This window comes from Monodon monoceros, unplaced genomic scaffold (genome assembly GCF_005190385.1).
Source record: "Monodon monoceros isolate NGI ecotype Baffin Bay Population unplaced genomic scaffold, NGI_Narwhal_1 Super_Scaffold_4, whole genome shotgun sequence".
In the NCBI taxonomy this organism is placed as follows: Eukaryota; Metazoa; Chordata; class Mammalia; order Artiodactyla; family Monodontidae; genus Monodon; species Monodon monoceros.
Window position 1 is genome coordinate 23,461,510 of NW_021703781.1, and position 13,703 is coordinate 23,475,212.

Sequence of the window (13,703 nt, forward strand, 5' to 3'; positions counted from 1 at the left end):
CAGCAAGGACCAGTCTATTAAGCTTCTCTGTTCACTGTTGGATCCAAAGGATCTGGCCAACTCATATGCTCTTTGCTCTAATGCAGTGACCCAGCACAGCATTCTTCCTTTCCACCCACCTTAGAAATGATGCCTTAATTCCCAAGTTCCAGTAAGTGAACCTGGCCAACGACCTTAGCAGTTGACCTCTTTCAGGAGTGATCCTGATAAGCTTTCACCGGAAACCCTAATAATGAAGCTACTATCCCTTACTTATACACACACACACACACACACACACACACACACACACACAGAGTTATATTCTTATATATACCTCAGTATACCTGAACTGATGAATTCTGAATCTCTTCTTTAGATTTTTTTATTGCCATCCAGTTTACTGTCAACCACTAAAACATCCAGTAACATAGACATCCAGTAAGATAGCCAATGGAAATAAGTGAATGGGTTTCAGTTTGTGCTGAAGATCCTTTTTTCTTTATCCCAAGCCCTCATATGGTGAAACATCCAGGGTATAATTTCTCTGGGAAGGAAAGGAGCTCAGTGTCCCATACAGAAAATTCTTCAGGTGGAAGGATGTCAGAAAGATGGATTTCCAAAGCCAACTGTCTCCTGTACCATGTGGATCTCTGCAAGCAGACTCTCATCTTTCAATTTCAGCTGCATGAGAGGAGGAAGGGAAGGACACATGTCATACCTGATATACCTATGTGGAGACCCCTCTTTTGCGGAACCACAGCTAAAGAACATAGTTCCTCAGGATGGAATTGACTCTTCCTATATTCTCTATTTCCCAATAACTCCATTAAAAAGACCTCAAAACATCGTGCTGGTTACATGGATGTGTTCACTTTATGAAAATTCATCACGTGGTATGAACACTCACAATTCGTGTATGTTTTTGTAAAATAACTTAAAGTTTATTTTTAAAACTGTTTACCTTATCACCCAATATATCTTAACTAATGAATAATGTTCCTATTTGGCAAGTGAGAGAAAGGAATGAAAGACACAGGAATCAAAGACATCAGACTTTAATTTTAAAATCTAGATGTGTAGTAGACACATCTAGTTGCCTACTGAAAACCCACTCTCTCCCTTCTTTTACTAACAAAATCATTTCTTTCCAGGGCAGCAATGTAACCAGCTAAAAAGCCACATTTCTTGCTTCCCTTGCAGCTAGGGGTAATTTCAGTTGTTGCCAATGAAATGTAAGGTAAAGTCATATCTCTTTAAAGGGAGGTGAAATAGCTAGCATGGCCCCTTTGTCCTTTCCCTGCCTTGTTCTTTATTGTGCCTGAAACATGGATATGATAGCTGGACCTACAATGGCTGTCTTGCAACTATGAGGGATGGAAACTGCATGCTATGATTGGTGAAGCAGAAAGAAAGAGGTTGGGTCTCTGATGACACTGTGGTACCAATTCTGGACTTTTCATTAGATGAGAAAAATAAAACTCCTAATTTGTTTAAGCCACTGTCTTCCAAGTCAAATTACTTGCAGTCATAACTGATAGACTAGACCAGGGGTTGGCAAGCAATTGCTCATGAGCCAAATCCAGCCTGCTGCCTATTTTGTAAGTAAAATTTTATTTGAAATGCAGCCATGCTCATTAGTTGGTGTATTGTCTATAGCTGTTTTTGCACTACAAGGGCAGAGTAGTAGTTACAATAGAAACCATGTAGCCCACAAAGCCTAAAATATTTCCTGTTTTGCCCTTTACAGAAAAAGTTTGCTGACCCCTGGACTAGAGCAACACCTTCATTTTATATGTGAGGAAAATGAGGCCCAGGGAGGTTAACAAAAGATCCCGCATGGTAATATGTGGGTTTTTATTCCAAACCCAGCAGCCCCATGATAATGGCCAAAGATGGTAAGAAAATCCTCTAGAAAAATATTCATATCATGAAATGCTGTAAAGTCAAGTCCTGAATTAAGCCAGCACCTTCCCTCCAGTTTACCAACCTCAGTACAGTATGAACAGCAGAGGTATCTGCATCATACCTTCATCGTGTACTTGTAGGCCTGCTCAGCTTCCAGTTGCCGTCCAGCCTGAAAAAAAGAGCACTGCCTGGTGATGAGGACATATAAATATTATGAAGGGAAAGTACATAAGCAGAGGATTTATACCTTCTTAGTTAAGAACCTCTGAATTCAAAGGGGGAAGCAGGAAAATGAAAGATGGTAGGGAAAAGCAGATGTTCATATATATATAATATATATATCCCTCCTTCATTTCAAAAAGCTTAAAGACAACTTGGCCTCTCTTTTTTTTTTTCCTGAAAGCACCATGAGTCATTTGTTACTCTCAGGATTGAAGCTATTCTGTTAATAACAGCTAACACTTACATAGTGCTTGCTTTGTAGTTTACATTGTTTTTAATTGTTTACATTTTTAAAGTGCTTTACTTTCATACATACCACTATTATTTATATTGTATCAATATACTATTGATATTTACATGCCACTAGTATCTATAGTTCCCAGTTTACAGATAGAGAAACCTGGGCACAGAGAGGATAAATAACTTGCCAGGGTTATGAAGCTAATAAGTGGAAGAGCCAGGTTTTAAAACAATGCAGCTTGGCTCCAGAGTCCAGGTTTTTAACTACTACAATTTATCCTGTCTGTATGCATTAGAAAAAGCAGATACTGCAATTACTTCCATGAAGATCTGGATATGAGGTGAGAACACTACTTCTCCTAGTTATTTCTTGCATGAAGTAATCATGTAGGACTTAAATGAGAATAATATGATTTCACTAGTATATTTCATAAGCTTGTGCATAACAAATTAGCTGCAGTATTAAGAGTCACTTCAGAAATTTTAAATACATAAATATGAGAACCACAGACTGTTCAGGTTAGAAGGGAATTTAGAGAATATCAAGTCCAATTCTCTGATTAGTGCTAGTCCATGGTAAATTTTTACTAGTTCACAGAAGACTTCATTACTGTAAAGACTTTTCTAAAATATTTAAACTTTCAAGTGTTCCTACCTGAAGTTCACTGAATTCCAGGGGCATTTTCCAGTACATCTTCCTTTCCTATCATTATTACTTTTGTTTCACTTCTGTCATAGGGAGGCAGAGACCCAAAGGATGGAAGGATCCAGAACAGGCAAAATTTTGAAAAAGAATTTTTTTGTTTTGTTATTATGTAAAATGCTGCAGTAAACATCCTTGTTCATGTTTTCTGGTATTTTCCTTAGGAATGTATCTATATATAAAATTGCTAAGTTGTAGATATGAATGTGACTAAATAACGCCATATTGCACTTCAAAGTAGTTGTACCACTTTACATCCACTAGCAATTAGGACAATCCTAATCAATGTTGGTAATATCAAACTAATTTTTCCCAATCTTATGGGTGTGAATTTCTGTCACATAATTATAAATTGCATTTTCATGGTTACTAGTGAAGCAGAACTTCTTTTCATATATTTATTGACTTTTACAATTTCCACTTCAGCAAATTATATATTCCTATCCTGTGACCATTTTTCAATCAGATTGTGTGTAGGGTTTTTTCTTATTGTAGGAAATATTTATATATTCTGGATATTAATCCTTTATTAGTTATAAATGCTGCAAGTATTTATAATAAAGTCCTTAAGCTTTATTTTAGTGCCTTTTGTTGTACATGAATTTCCAATTTAAAAGTTGTTAATTTATTGATATTTTTATCTTTGTCTTGTGCTTTTATAGTCATAAGGAAACCATGCACACCCAAGGGCAAAGAGGTATCCTCCATATTTTCTTCTAAAGAGTCTAAAGTTTTAGGATTTAGACCTTTAAACCAGCTGGAATAGTGTGTGTGGGGGGGTGGGGTGGGGGGTGAAGTAATGACTACTTTTTTTTTCATATGGATAGCCAATGACTCCACCACTATTTATTGAACAGTCAGTCCATTTATTCCTCATTTTGGTGGGCTGTTTAATTTTTTTTTTTTTTTTTTGCGGTACGCGGGCCTCTCCCGTTGCGGAGCACAGGCTCCGGACGCGCAGGCTCAGCGGCCATGGCTCACGGGCCCAGCCGCTCCGCGGCATGTGGGATCTTCCCGGACCGGGGCACGAACCCGTGTCCCATGCATCGGCAGGCGGACTCTCAACCACTGCGCCACCAGGGACACCCTGTTTAATCTTTTAAAAATAGATTTATTGAGGTATAATATATGTACCATAAAATTCACTAATTTTAAGGTTCAACTGTGCAACCATCACCACAATCCAGTTTTAGAAGGTTTCTATTACTCCCCAAAAGTTTCTTCGTGCCTGTTTTCAGTCAATCCCCATTCCAACCCTTGGCCCTAGAATCACTGATCTATTTTCATCTCTATAATTTTCCTAATTTCATATAAATGGTATCATATAATATACAGTCTTTTGTGCCTTCTCTTAATTAGCATAATATTTTTGAGGTTCATCCATATTGTTGCATGAATCAGAATTTCATTTTTATTGCTTAATAGTATTCCATTATATAAATATACCATATTTTGTTTATCCATTCACTGATGGGTCATTTGGAATGTTTCCAGTCTTTACCGATTATTAAATGCTGTAATGAAATAGAGAAATCTTTGTGTAGACATATGTTTTCACTTTTCTTGACTAGATACCAAGAAGTGGAATTGCTGGGATATACGGTAAGTATGTATTTAACTTTTTAAGAATCTGCCAAACTGTTTTCCAAAGTGGTGTACTAATTTGCAATCCCGCCAGCAACGTATAAGGATTCCGGTTTCTCCACATCCCTGTCAATAATTGCCAGTCTTTTCGATTTAAGCCATTCTAATGGGTGTGTAGCGTGGTATTAATTTATGTTATCTTAATGAATTATCTTTTAAATTTTGACATAATTTCAGATTAAAGTTACAAGAATAGTTCTCTCCTCTCTGTATATACACACATGCACACATACATACATATGTACATGATACATAAGTATATATTTTAACTTTTCCTGAACCATTTGAGAGTAAATTGCAAACATGATGCAATTTTAGACTTTAGTATGTGTTTCCTAAAACCAAGGACATTCTCTTACATAAGACCAGTGCAATTATCAAAATCATGAGATTAGTACAAATATAATACTATTATCTAATCTGTAGACTTCATTCAGATTTTTCCAAATGCCCCAGTAATATCTTTTATAGCAAAAGAAAATCCAGGATCATGCCTTTTACTCAGTATTCATGTCTTCAGTTTCTTTTAATTGGGAGTAGTTCTTGATTCTTTTTGTTTCATGATATTGGAATTTCTCAACATTATAGGGCAGTAATTTTGTAAAATATTCCTCAGTTAGTGTTTGATGTATCTTTATGATTATATCAGGTTATGAACTTTTAGCAGGAATACCTCAAAAACACTGTTGTGTTGCCCTCAGTGCGTTCTATATTAGGAGGCACAAGCTGTTTATCCCAATAATGGTGATGGTAACCTTGATTATTTGTTTAGATTGTTATCTGCCAGGTTTTTCTACTATGGCATTACTGTGTTCCCCCTTGTAATTAATAAATATCTTGTTGTGAAATTCTTGAGACTATGTAAATATCTTCTTCCTCCTTAAGCATTCATCAGTAGTTTCAGCATACCTTGTTACCATATGACCCAGCAATCCCACTTCTGGGCATATATCTGGAGAAAACTCTAATTTGAAAAGATACATGCACCCCAATGTTCATAGCAGTACTATTTATAGTAGCCAAGACACAGAAGCAACCTAAATGTCTGTCAACAGATGAATGGATAAAGAAGATGTGATATCTATCTATCTATCTATCTATCTCCAATGGAATATTACTCAGCCATAAAAAAATGAAATGATGCCATTTGCAGCAACATGGATGAACCCCGAGGTTATCATACTAAGTGAAGTAAATCAGACAGAGAAAGACAAATATCATATGATATCGCTTATATGTGGAATCTAAAAAATTGTAGAAATGAACTTATTTACCAAACAGACTCACTGACATAGAAAACAAACTTATGGTTACCAAAAGGAAAGGTGTGGGTGAGGGATTAGCAGATACACACTACTATATACAAAACAGATAAACAACAATGTCCTCCTGTATAACACAGGGAACTATATTCAATATTTTGTAATAAACTACAATGGAAAAGATTATGAAAAAGAATCACTTTGCTGTACACCAGAAAACAACGCAACACTGTAAATCAACTATACTTCAATTAAAAAAAAAAGAGAGAAGAAGTGGCAAGAGTGGGAATCCTTGCCTTATTCCTGAATTTAGCAGGAAGACTTTTAGCTTTTCACCAATGAGTATGATGTTGGCTGTGGGTTTGTCATAAATGGCCTTTATTGTGTTGAGATATAGTCCCTTTATACCCACTTTGATGAGAGTTTTTATCATGAATGGATGTTTACTTTTGTCAAATGATTTTTCTGCAACTATTGAGATTATCATGGGAGTTTTAACCTTCCTTCTGTTAATTTGGTATATTACATTGATTGATTTGCAAAAGTTGAACCATCCTTGTGACCTTGGAATAAATCCAACTTGATGGTGGTGTATGATCCTTTTTATACACTGGTGGATTCGGTTTGCTAATATTTTGTTGATGACATTTCCACCTATATTCATCAAAGATACTGGCCTGTAATTTCTTTTTTTGTAATGTCTTTGTCTGGTTTTGGTCTCAGGGTAAATGGTGGCCTCACAGAATGAATTTGGGAGTGTTCTGATCTCTTAAATTTTTTGGAATAGTTTGAGAAGGATAGGTATTAGTTCTTCTTTATTTATTTTGTAGAATTCCCTTGTGAAGCTGTCTGGTCCTGGACTTTTATTTGCTAGGAGTTTTTTTTTAAATTTTTTAATTTTATTTTATTTTTTATACAGCAGGTTCTTATTAGTTATCTATTTTATACATATTAGTGTATATATGTCAATCCCAATCTCCCAATTCATTGCTGGGAGTTTTTTAAATTACAAATTCAATTTCAATTCTAGTTATCAGTCTGTTCAGATTGTCTATTCCATCTGGACTCAGTGTTGGCAGGTTGTATGTTTCTAGAAATTTGCCCATTTCTTCTAGTTTGTCCAGTTTGTTGGCATATAACTGTCCCTACTATCCTCTTATGATTTTTTGTATCTCTGTGGTATCAGTTGTTATTTCTCCTTTTTCATTCTTATTTTGTTTATTTGGGTCCTCTCTCTTTTCTTCTTGGTAAGCCTGGCTAAAGGTTTATCAATTTTGTTTATCTTTTCAAAAAACCAACTCTAGGTTTCATTGATTTTTTCTATTATTTTTTATCTCTATTTTATTTATTTCATCTCTGATCTTTTTTTTTTGCATTTGGTGTTGCTTTTATTTTATGAAAAAGCTCATTTCAAATCTACATTAAAACTAAGCTGAATACAAAGTCTTAGTGAAGGGGGTCTGGTGGTTCTTTTTACAAAAAACATGGCCGCTGTCCTTTGGCCTTAAAACTTCAGGAAGGGCACTTCAAATGGCTGCATCTTTGCACGTTTCAATGCCAGAGCATGGGAATAGACCTAGCGTCTACTGTCAGATGTTCATCAGCTACCAGAGCATCAAGTCTCTTCAGCAGGTCATTCTTTGGTAAGGAAATTACTTCCACAAATTCTCCAACTCCTGGCTTTGACTCAGGCCTTAGGTTTTCAGCGTCATCTCCATTGATAGTTACTGTCATGATGTGTGTGGTACAATTTGACAAACCTGGATCCATACATACAGCTGGAGAACATTCAGCAACATCTCCTTTATAGCCAGTTTCTTCCTCTAGCTCCTGAAGAGCAGCTGCTTCTAGGCTTTCGCTGTCATCAATGAGACCCACAGGGAATTCTAAGCAGTAGCCTCCCAGTGGTGGTCAGAACTGCTTTACCAGAATGATACATTCATAATGAAGGGTTCTTTGAAGCACTGGGATAACCGGCCACACCATCAGCAGACTGTCCTTTCCTAGTTGTCCACCTCACAGTTTCCCAAGTTCTTGTTTTACCAGTAAGATCCCTGTCAGTTGTTTTATCAAGCTTGACCCAGTTTCCTTCTGAAATTAACTCTTCTGAAATAAGAGACTGGTGTTTTGAGAAGAATCTGCTGGTTCTAGTTTTCCCATTTTCAAACTAGTTAGTCTTTATAGTCCGCAGGGAAGAAGTTCACGCTACTCCCAGGCATGGGACAAAGGGATAGGTACTCCTTTGGGCGGGGGGGTGGGGGGGGTGGGTAGGGGCGGGAGGTGAAAGCATGGGTCTGAGGCCGTAGTCTGAGGAGATGTGGTGCTACTGCTCTCTCTAATCTTTATTAATTCCTTCCTTCCACTGACTTTGGGCTTTGTTTGTTCTTCTCTTTCTAATTCTTTTAGGTGGTAGGTTTGGTTGTTTATTTGAGACTTTTCTTGTTTCTTGAGGAAGGCCTATATTGCTATGAAATTCCCTCTTAGAACTGCTTTTGCTTCGTCCCATAGATTTTGGAAAGTTGTGTTTCCATTTTCATTTATCTCGAGGTATTTTCTGAATTCCTCTTTGATTTCATCATTGACCCATTGCTTTTTTAGTAGCATGCTGTTTAGTCTACACGTGTTTGTTCTTTTTCCCATTTTTCTTTCTATAGTTGATTTCTAGTTTCATACCACTGTGGTTGGAAAAAATGTTTGATATAATTTCTATCCTCTTAAATTTGCTGGGGCTTGTTTTGTGGTATATTAGTGTTTCAGGAAATAATCTTGGGGGAGGTCATCTTTAGAACTCTACCTACCAAAAGAAATTGTATATGATTTTCTTTTTGATCTATGAATTAATTAGAAACATCTTTTTAAGTTTACAAATGTATGTGAGTCTTTTGGCCTATCTTTTAGTTGTTGATTTATAATTTTACTGAAGTGTGATCTACATGTATTCATTGAAGCTCTCTTTGTGGTCTAGCATATGGTCAACCTTTATGAATAATTCACTTGTGCTTCAAAAGAATATGTATTCTATGATTAAGCACAGGGCTATATAATTAGTGTTTGAGCTCAACCTTGTTGTTTTATTCAAATCTTACACATCCTTAATTTTTTCCCTATTTGATCTAGCAGTTTCTGAGAGAAGTGTATTAAAATCTTCCATTTTGACCCTTTTAGTTTAAAGATGAAGAAACTGAGGCCCAGCAAGTTTAAGTAACTTCCCCAGTATCCCACAGCTAGTTGTGGCACAGCTGGGGTAAGAACTCAGGTATTTCTCATATTGATATTTACTCCAAAGAGAAAGTCCAGTAATTTTTATTCTGTTAGTTTCTCTTATAATCACAATACTCCCTGTCAGTTCTGTGTTGTATTGGCCAATGGAAAACTGAGGGCCACTCTCTTTATTCCCAATTTGAATCTTAGGCTAATGTGCAAGTTATTGAAGCAAGTTATTTTAATTATGGGAGGGTTATTTTCTATAGGTAAAGCAGCTATCACAAATTCCCACAATTACCCCCCCACACACAATTTCCCATCTATTTCAAGGATAAGCACCCTCAGCCAGCAGTTCAACAGGATGGACTGATTCAGAAACACTAGTAGAGTAACTCCTTTGCTGGTCTTTGACCTTGTTACATTCTGATACAATATCACTCCCATTTTAAATTTTTTTAAAAGGAAAACAACTTTAATGAAAAAGGAACTCAGGTCATTAAATATAATTAAATACATTTTAAATATAAATACCATGTCTTTCCTGATTAGTATCAGGTAAATATCTAAACTATGTGTCTGAATAGCTAAACCATCTGTCTGAATTCTGGTCTCAAAGACAAATCTTAGAGACAATTACAAAGAAGATGCTTCATAGCATCAGGTGCATTTTTTAAATGATGGGATCTTTTGGGAAAATAACTTCAGTCTATCAGATTTCTGTTGTTCCTATTGTTGGTAATTCATTTATGGCTACACCCTTATTGTCTACTTTGCCTTTCTTTTTATCATTAGATTCTTATATAGTTTTCTAGACCACATATGACATTTCTGTAGATCCAGAGCATAAATAGGATGACTATACAATCCCAGACTTGAGGTCCTAAACACGAGAGTGAAGGCAGGCAGAGTGGTGCTGAGGAGGGCAGAAGGAAAATCTCTCACCTTCCCCAAGTCTCATCTGCCATCCCACTGCACAGCCCTTGCACATCTCCTAACTGCAACCCCAGACCAAGATCTGATCTGTACATGCTCCTTCATCTTGAGTCAGGGCACACACTGGACTGGGCTTAGTTTGTGTGGTCTGGGCTGAGGCCTGCTGAGCAGCTCAAAAGTGCCACAGGGAGCCCACCCCATCTGAAACCCCCACTGACGGTCAACCCCAATCCACCCCATTACTACTCACCTGAGACCACCAAACCCAAGTGCCTCATTCCCATTTTTAGAATCTGCTTTCCAGACAAACACACCTAAGTATATGATTTTCAAGCACATCCTAAGTAGAGGCTTCCCAGACATGAGCTCTCCTTCATCATCAGTATAATGACCACATCTGAAGCTCATCAAACCTCAACTATCATGCATTGATGGCCTTCCCGCTATCTCTTTCTTTACTTGGTCCCTCACCCCTCTGCTCTACAAGGGCATTGTGTAAGGATAATAATCACTCACTTTCAGGCAGACCAGGGCCAGATATGCCCATACTTCAGCATTGTAGTTGTTCAGTGCATTGGCTTCAGAGAGAGCATCCTCAGCCTCTGTGAGCTCATCCAGCTTGACAGAAAAAGAAGATAACGTGATTTGTTAAGTCAAAGTAGTTTTCACTTAAGCCAGCTGGAATCTGTTTAGCTGAAAATGCTATGTCCAAATAACATTGATATATGTGACCCATACTAATAATTTTCAACTTAAAAAATTTTTAGCAACAGAAAAAAAGTTTTTAGCAACAGAACTCTTTCTTCAAACAAAATCATATGTGGTGGTGTTCCAATATATGAATGAGTTAAAAGTAGAACTGCTCTGATTAGAAAGTCAGGTACAGGAATCTGGAACCCTGCCTGCTGGGCTCTCGAGTTACACCCCTCTCTTTTTCCTTCTCTCTATAGCAGGCCCATCAGGGCATCCATGAACCATAGAGCTTCAGGTGCCAGGGTTGGAAAACCAGAAGTATTCACTATCATGTGTGCCTCATTCAGTGATTTCCCCATACACAGTGGGCTGTCAGATACATTTGTAGTTTTACATTGTACATCCCTTTCTTAAGTTAAAGTCCTATTAGCCCATCAAAATACTACTGTTTAGAAAGCTTCTCTTTCCCCTAATAATAGTTATTGACAGCACAATCTTGAGCAATCAATACAACATTCAGAGATTCTAGGGCATTCCCTGAGCTCTGGGCACATGGATATCATTGCTGCTCCCTAATACTGTGAGTCTGTTTTGTAAAATCTTCCAAAAGGTCACCTAAGGAAAGGATAAGATACCTCTCTCTCCCCAGTAAAATCGTTCTTCATTTTTCATGTTTTAGAAAGTAAAATAACTGGTTTCTAGGCCCAAGACAATATGAAGAATGGCCTTTCGGCAATGCCCATACCTTGGTCCACACTTTAAATGTCTCAGAGATATTGATTCATTATTTAATCAACCTATATTTGCTAAGGATTTATTTTACTCTGTGTCAGGCAGTATGCTAGATACTTAGAATAAAAAGAAAAAATACAACTTTTGCCCAAAGAATTCACTGACAGATACGTAAAAAATTAGGACAAAATGAAAACTCAAACACATAAAGAGTTCTGATAGAAAATAAGCATTTCTATAATAAAAGCATATATATATACATATATATATATGTATATATATACACATAAATAATCTAGTGGAGGGACAAAGGAAAAGAGGAATAATTGTACCCCGAGATTAAGGGATGGCTTCAGAGAAGAATCACTGCTGAAGTCAATCCTGAAGGATAAATAGGAGTTTGTTAGCTATACTTCAAGGCATTCCAGGTAAGAGGAACTTCATATACAGAGGCACAGAGGCTTCAGAGAGCATGGCATGCTCAGGAAACTCTTAATATGCTTGTGTGGCTGGAGAAGGGAGGGAAGGGAGAGACAGAGAGAAAGCGAGAGAGAGAAGAGAGAAAACAAAGGAAGTGATAAGACCAAGGAGTTAGGAAGAGACCAGATCATTCAAAAAAAATCTGAATATTATTCTGAAATAAGGGGTAGTCACTGAGGAGTTTAAATAGGGAAGTAACCTTGTATTTGCATATTTTAAAGACCACTTTGGTAACAATGCAGGAGATGAATTGAGGGAGGACAGGAGAACACCCTAGCAGGTAAAGAAGGGATGAGGCTTGAATTAGAGCAGTAAAAACACAGATGGAGAGGAGACAGTAGACTCAACAGACATTTAGGAGACAAAATCAATAGGATATTTGATGCCTAATTAAAAGTAATAGAATTAGACTAGGATAGTTTTTAAGTTTCTGGCTTGGTTGACTGGATTCATTATAGTCCCATTTACTAAGACAGGGAATACAGGAGAAGGTACAGGCTTAAGGAATGTGAGAATCCTTCTGAGATAAGTTAGGTTATATTTTGGATATGTACATTTTGAGGTGTCTGGGGGACCATCAAATAGAGCTGTCTATTACATTGTTTGATATAAGGGTCAGAACATGAAAAGTGTTATGAACTGAAGCTTTAGGATTCATTGGGGCACAATTGGTAGTTAAGACCACTGGGGTAGATGATATTTCTTAGGGAGAAGAAGTAAGGTGACAGGAGAAGAGCTGGCTATAGAACCCAGGAGGACCCAACAATTATGATGGGCAAAAGAGTAGGAGCCAGCAAAAAAAGGCTGAGAAGGACACCAGAGAGGAAGGCGTGGAACTGGAAGGATGTGAATGCAATATTGTGGAAGTCAAGGGAAGAGAGGGTTTCAAGAAGGAGACAGTCAGCAAGGTTAAGTGCCACAGAGACTTCATCGGAGGGTCTATTGCATTTGGCAATTAGGATATTATAGGGGGCCCCCATCAGAGAAGTTTCAGCAAAGTGTTAAGGGGTATACACCTAATTGCAAGGAATTGAAGGATAAATGGTACCTGGGAAAGGAACAGATAATTCACATGATTTCAACTTCATTAGTGATGAAAATGTAAATTAGGATATATATCAAATTGGAAAATGATAATGCCCATTGTTGATGACTTTTAACAGTAAAATGGACTCTCACACCTGGCAGAATATACATCAGTTTACAGCCTTTCTAGAAAGTGAGTTGATACTATACTTAAAAATTTTTCTACATTCTTTATGAATGTATCCTAAGGAAATAACAGAATTAAGCACAGAGATTTATGTCTTAAGAATGTTTATTTCTGCTTTATTTATAATATATAGATGTAGAAACTAATGACATGTCCAATAAGTGGTTGGTCAAATAGATATGGTATATCCACACATAGGTATAGCATGACTAAAACATTGACTGAGGGGCAGAGATTACTTGGATACCTTAGCAGTGGGACTTAACCCAAGTTTTTTTGAGTTTCTATATCAATGAAAATATTTTTTATGCTACTTAAAACAAATAGAAGCATGATTTATGCTGAGTAGTTTGTACTATTGGTTTCTTGTTCTTTTGAAAGTGCTGTTAGGTTTCTAACAGCTACGGATGTTTTACATCCTTTCTGGGAAGGTGGAGTGGGGGCATATGGCTTCTATATAAGTGATCATGTGTCCTGGTTGGCCTGGGAC

The 13,703-nt window shown here is 37.0% G+C and overlaps 1 protein-coding gene and 1 pseudogene across 1 annotated transcript in view; both read right to left on the reverse strand.

Moving 5' to 3' along the window:
- Window positions 1-353: 353 nt before the first annotated feature.
- Window positions 354-13,703, reverse strand: part of CFAP70 (cilia and flagella associated protein 70) — an 87,689-nt gene continuing 74,339 nt past the window's right edge. The window contains exons 26-28 of the mRNA XM_029201293.1: window positions 10,612-10,713; window positions 2,009-2,056; window positions 354-663 (exon numbers count right to left, since the gene is read on the reverse strand). Of these exons, the coding sequence (XP_029057126.1) occupies window positions 583-663; window positions 2,009-2,056; window positions 10,612-10,713 (231 nt within the window). The 3' untranslated portion in view covers window positions 354-582. The remainder of the gene's footprint in view (window positions 664-2,008; window positions 2,057-10,611; window positions 10,714-13,703) is intronic.
- On the reverse strand, window positions 7,299-8,118 carry LOC114883466 (annotated as a pseudogene).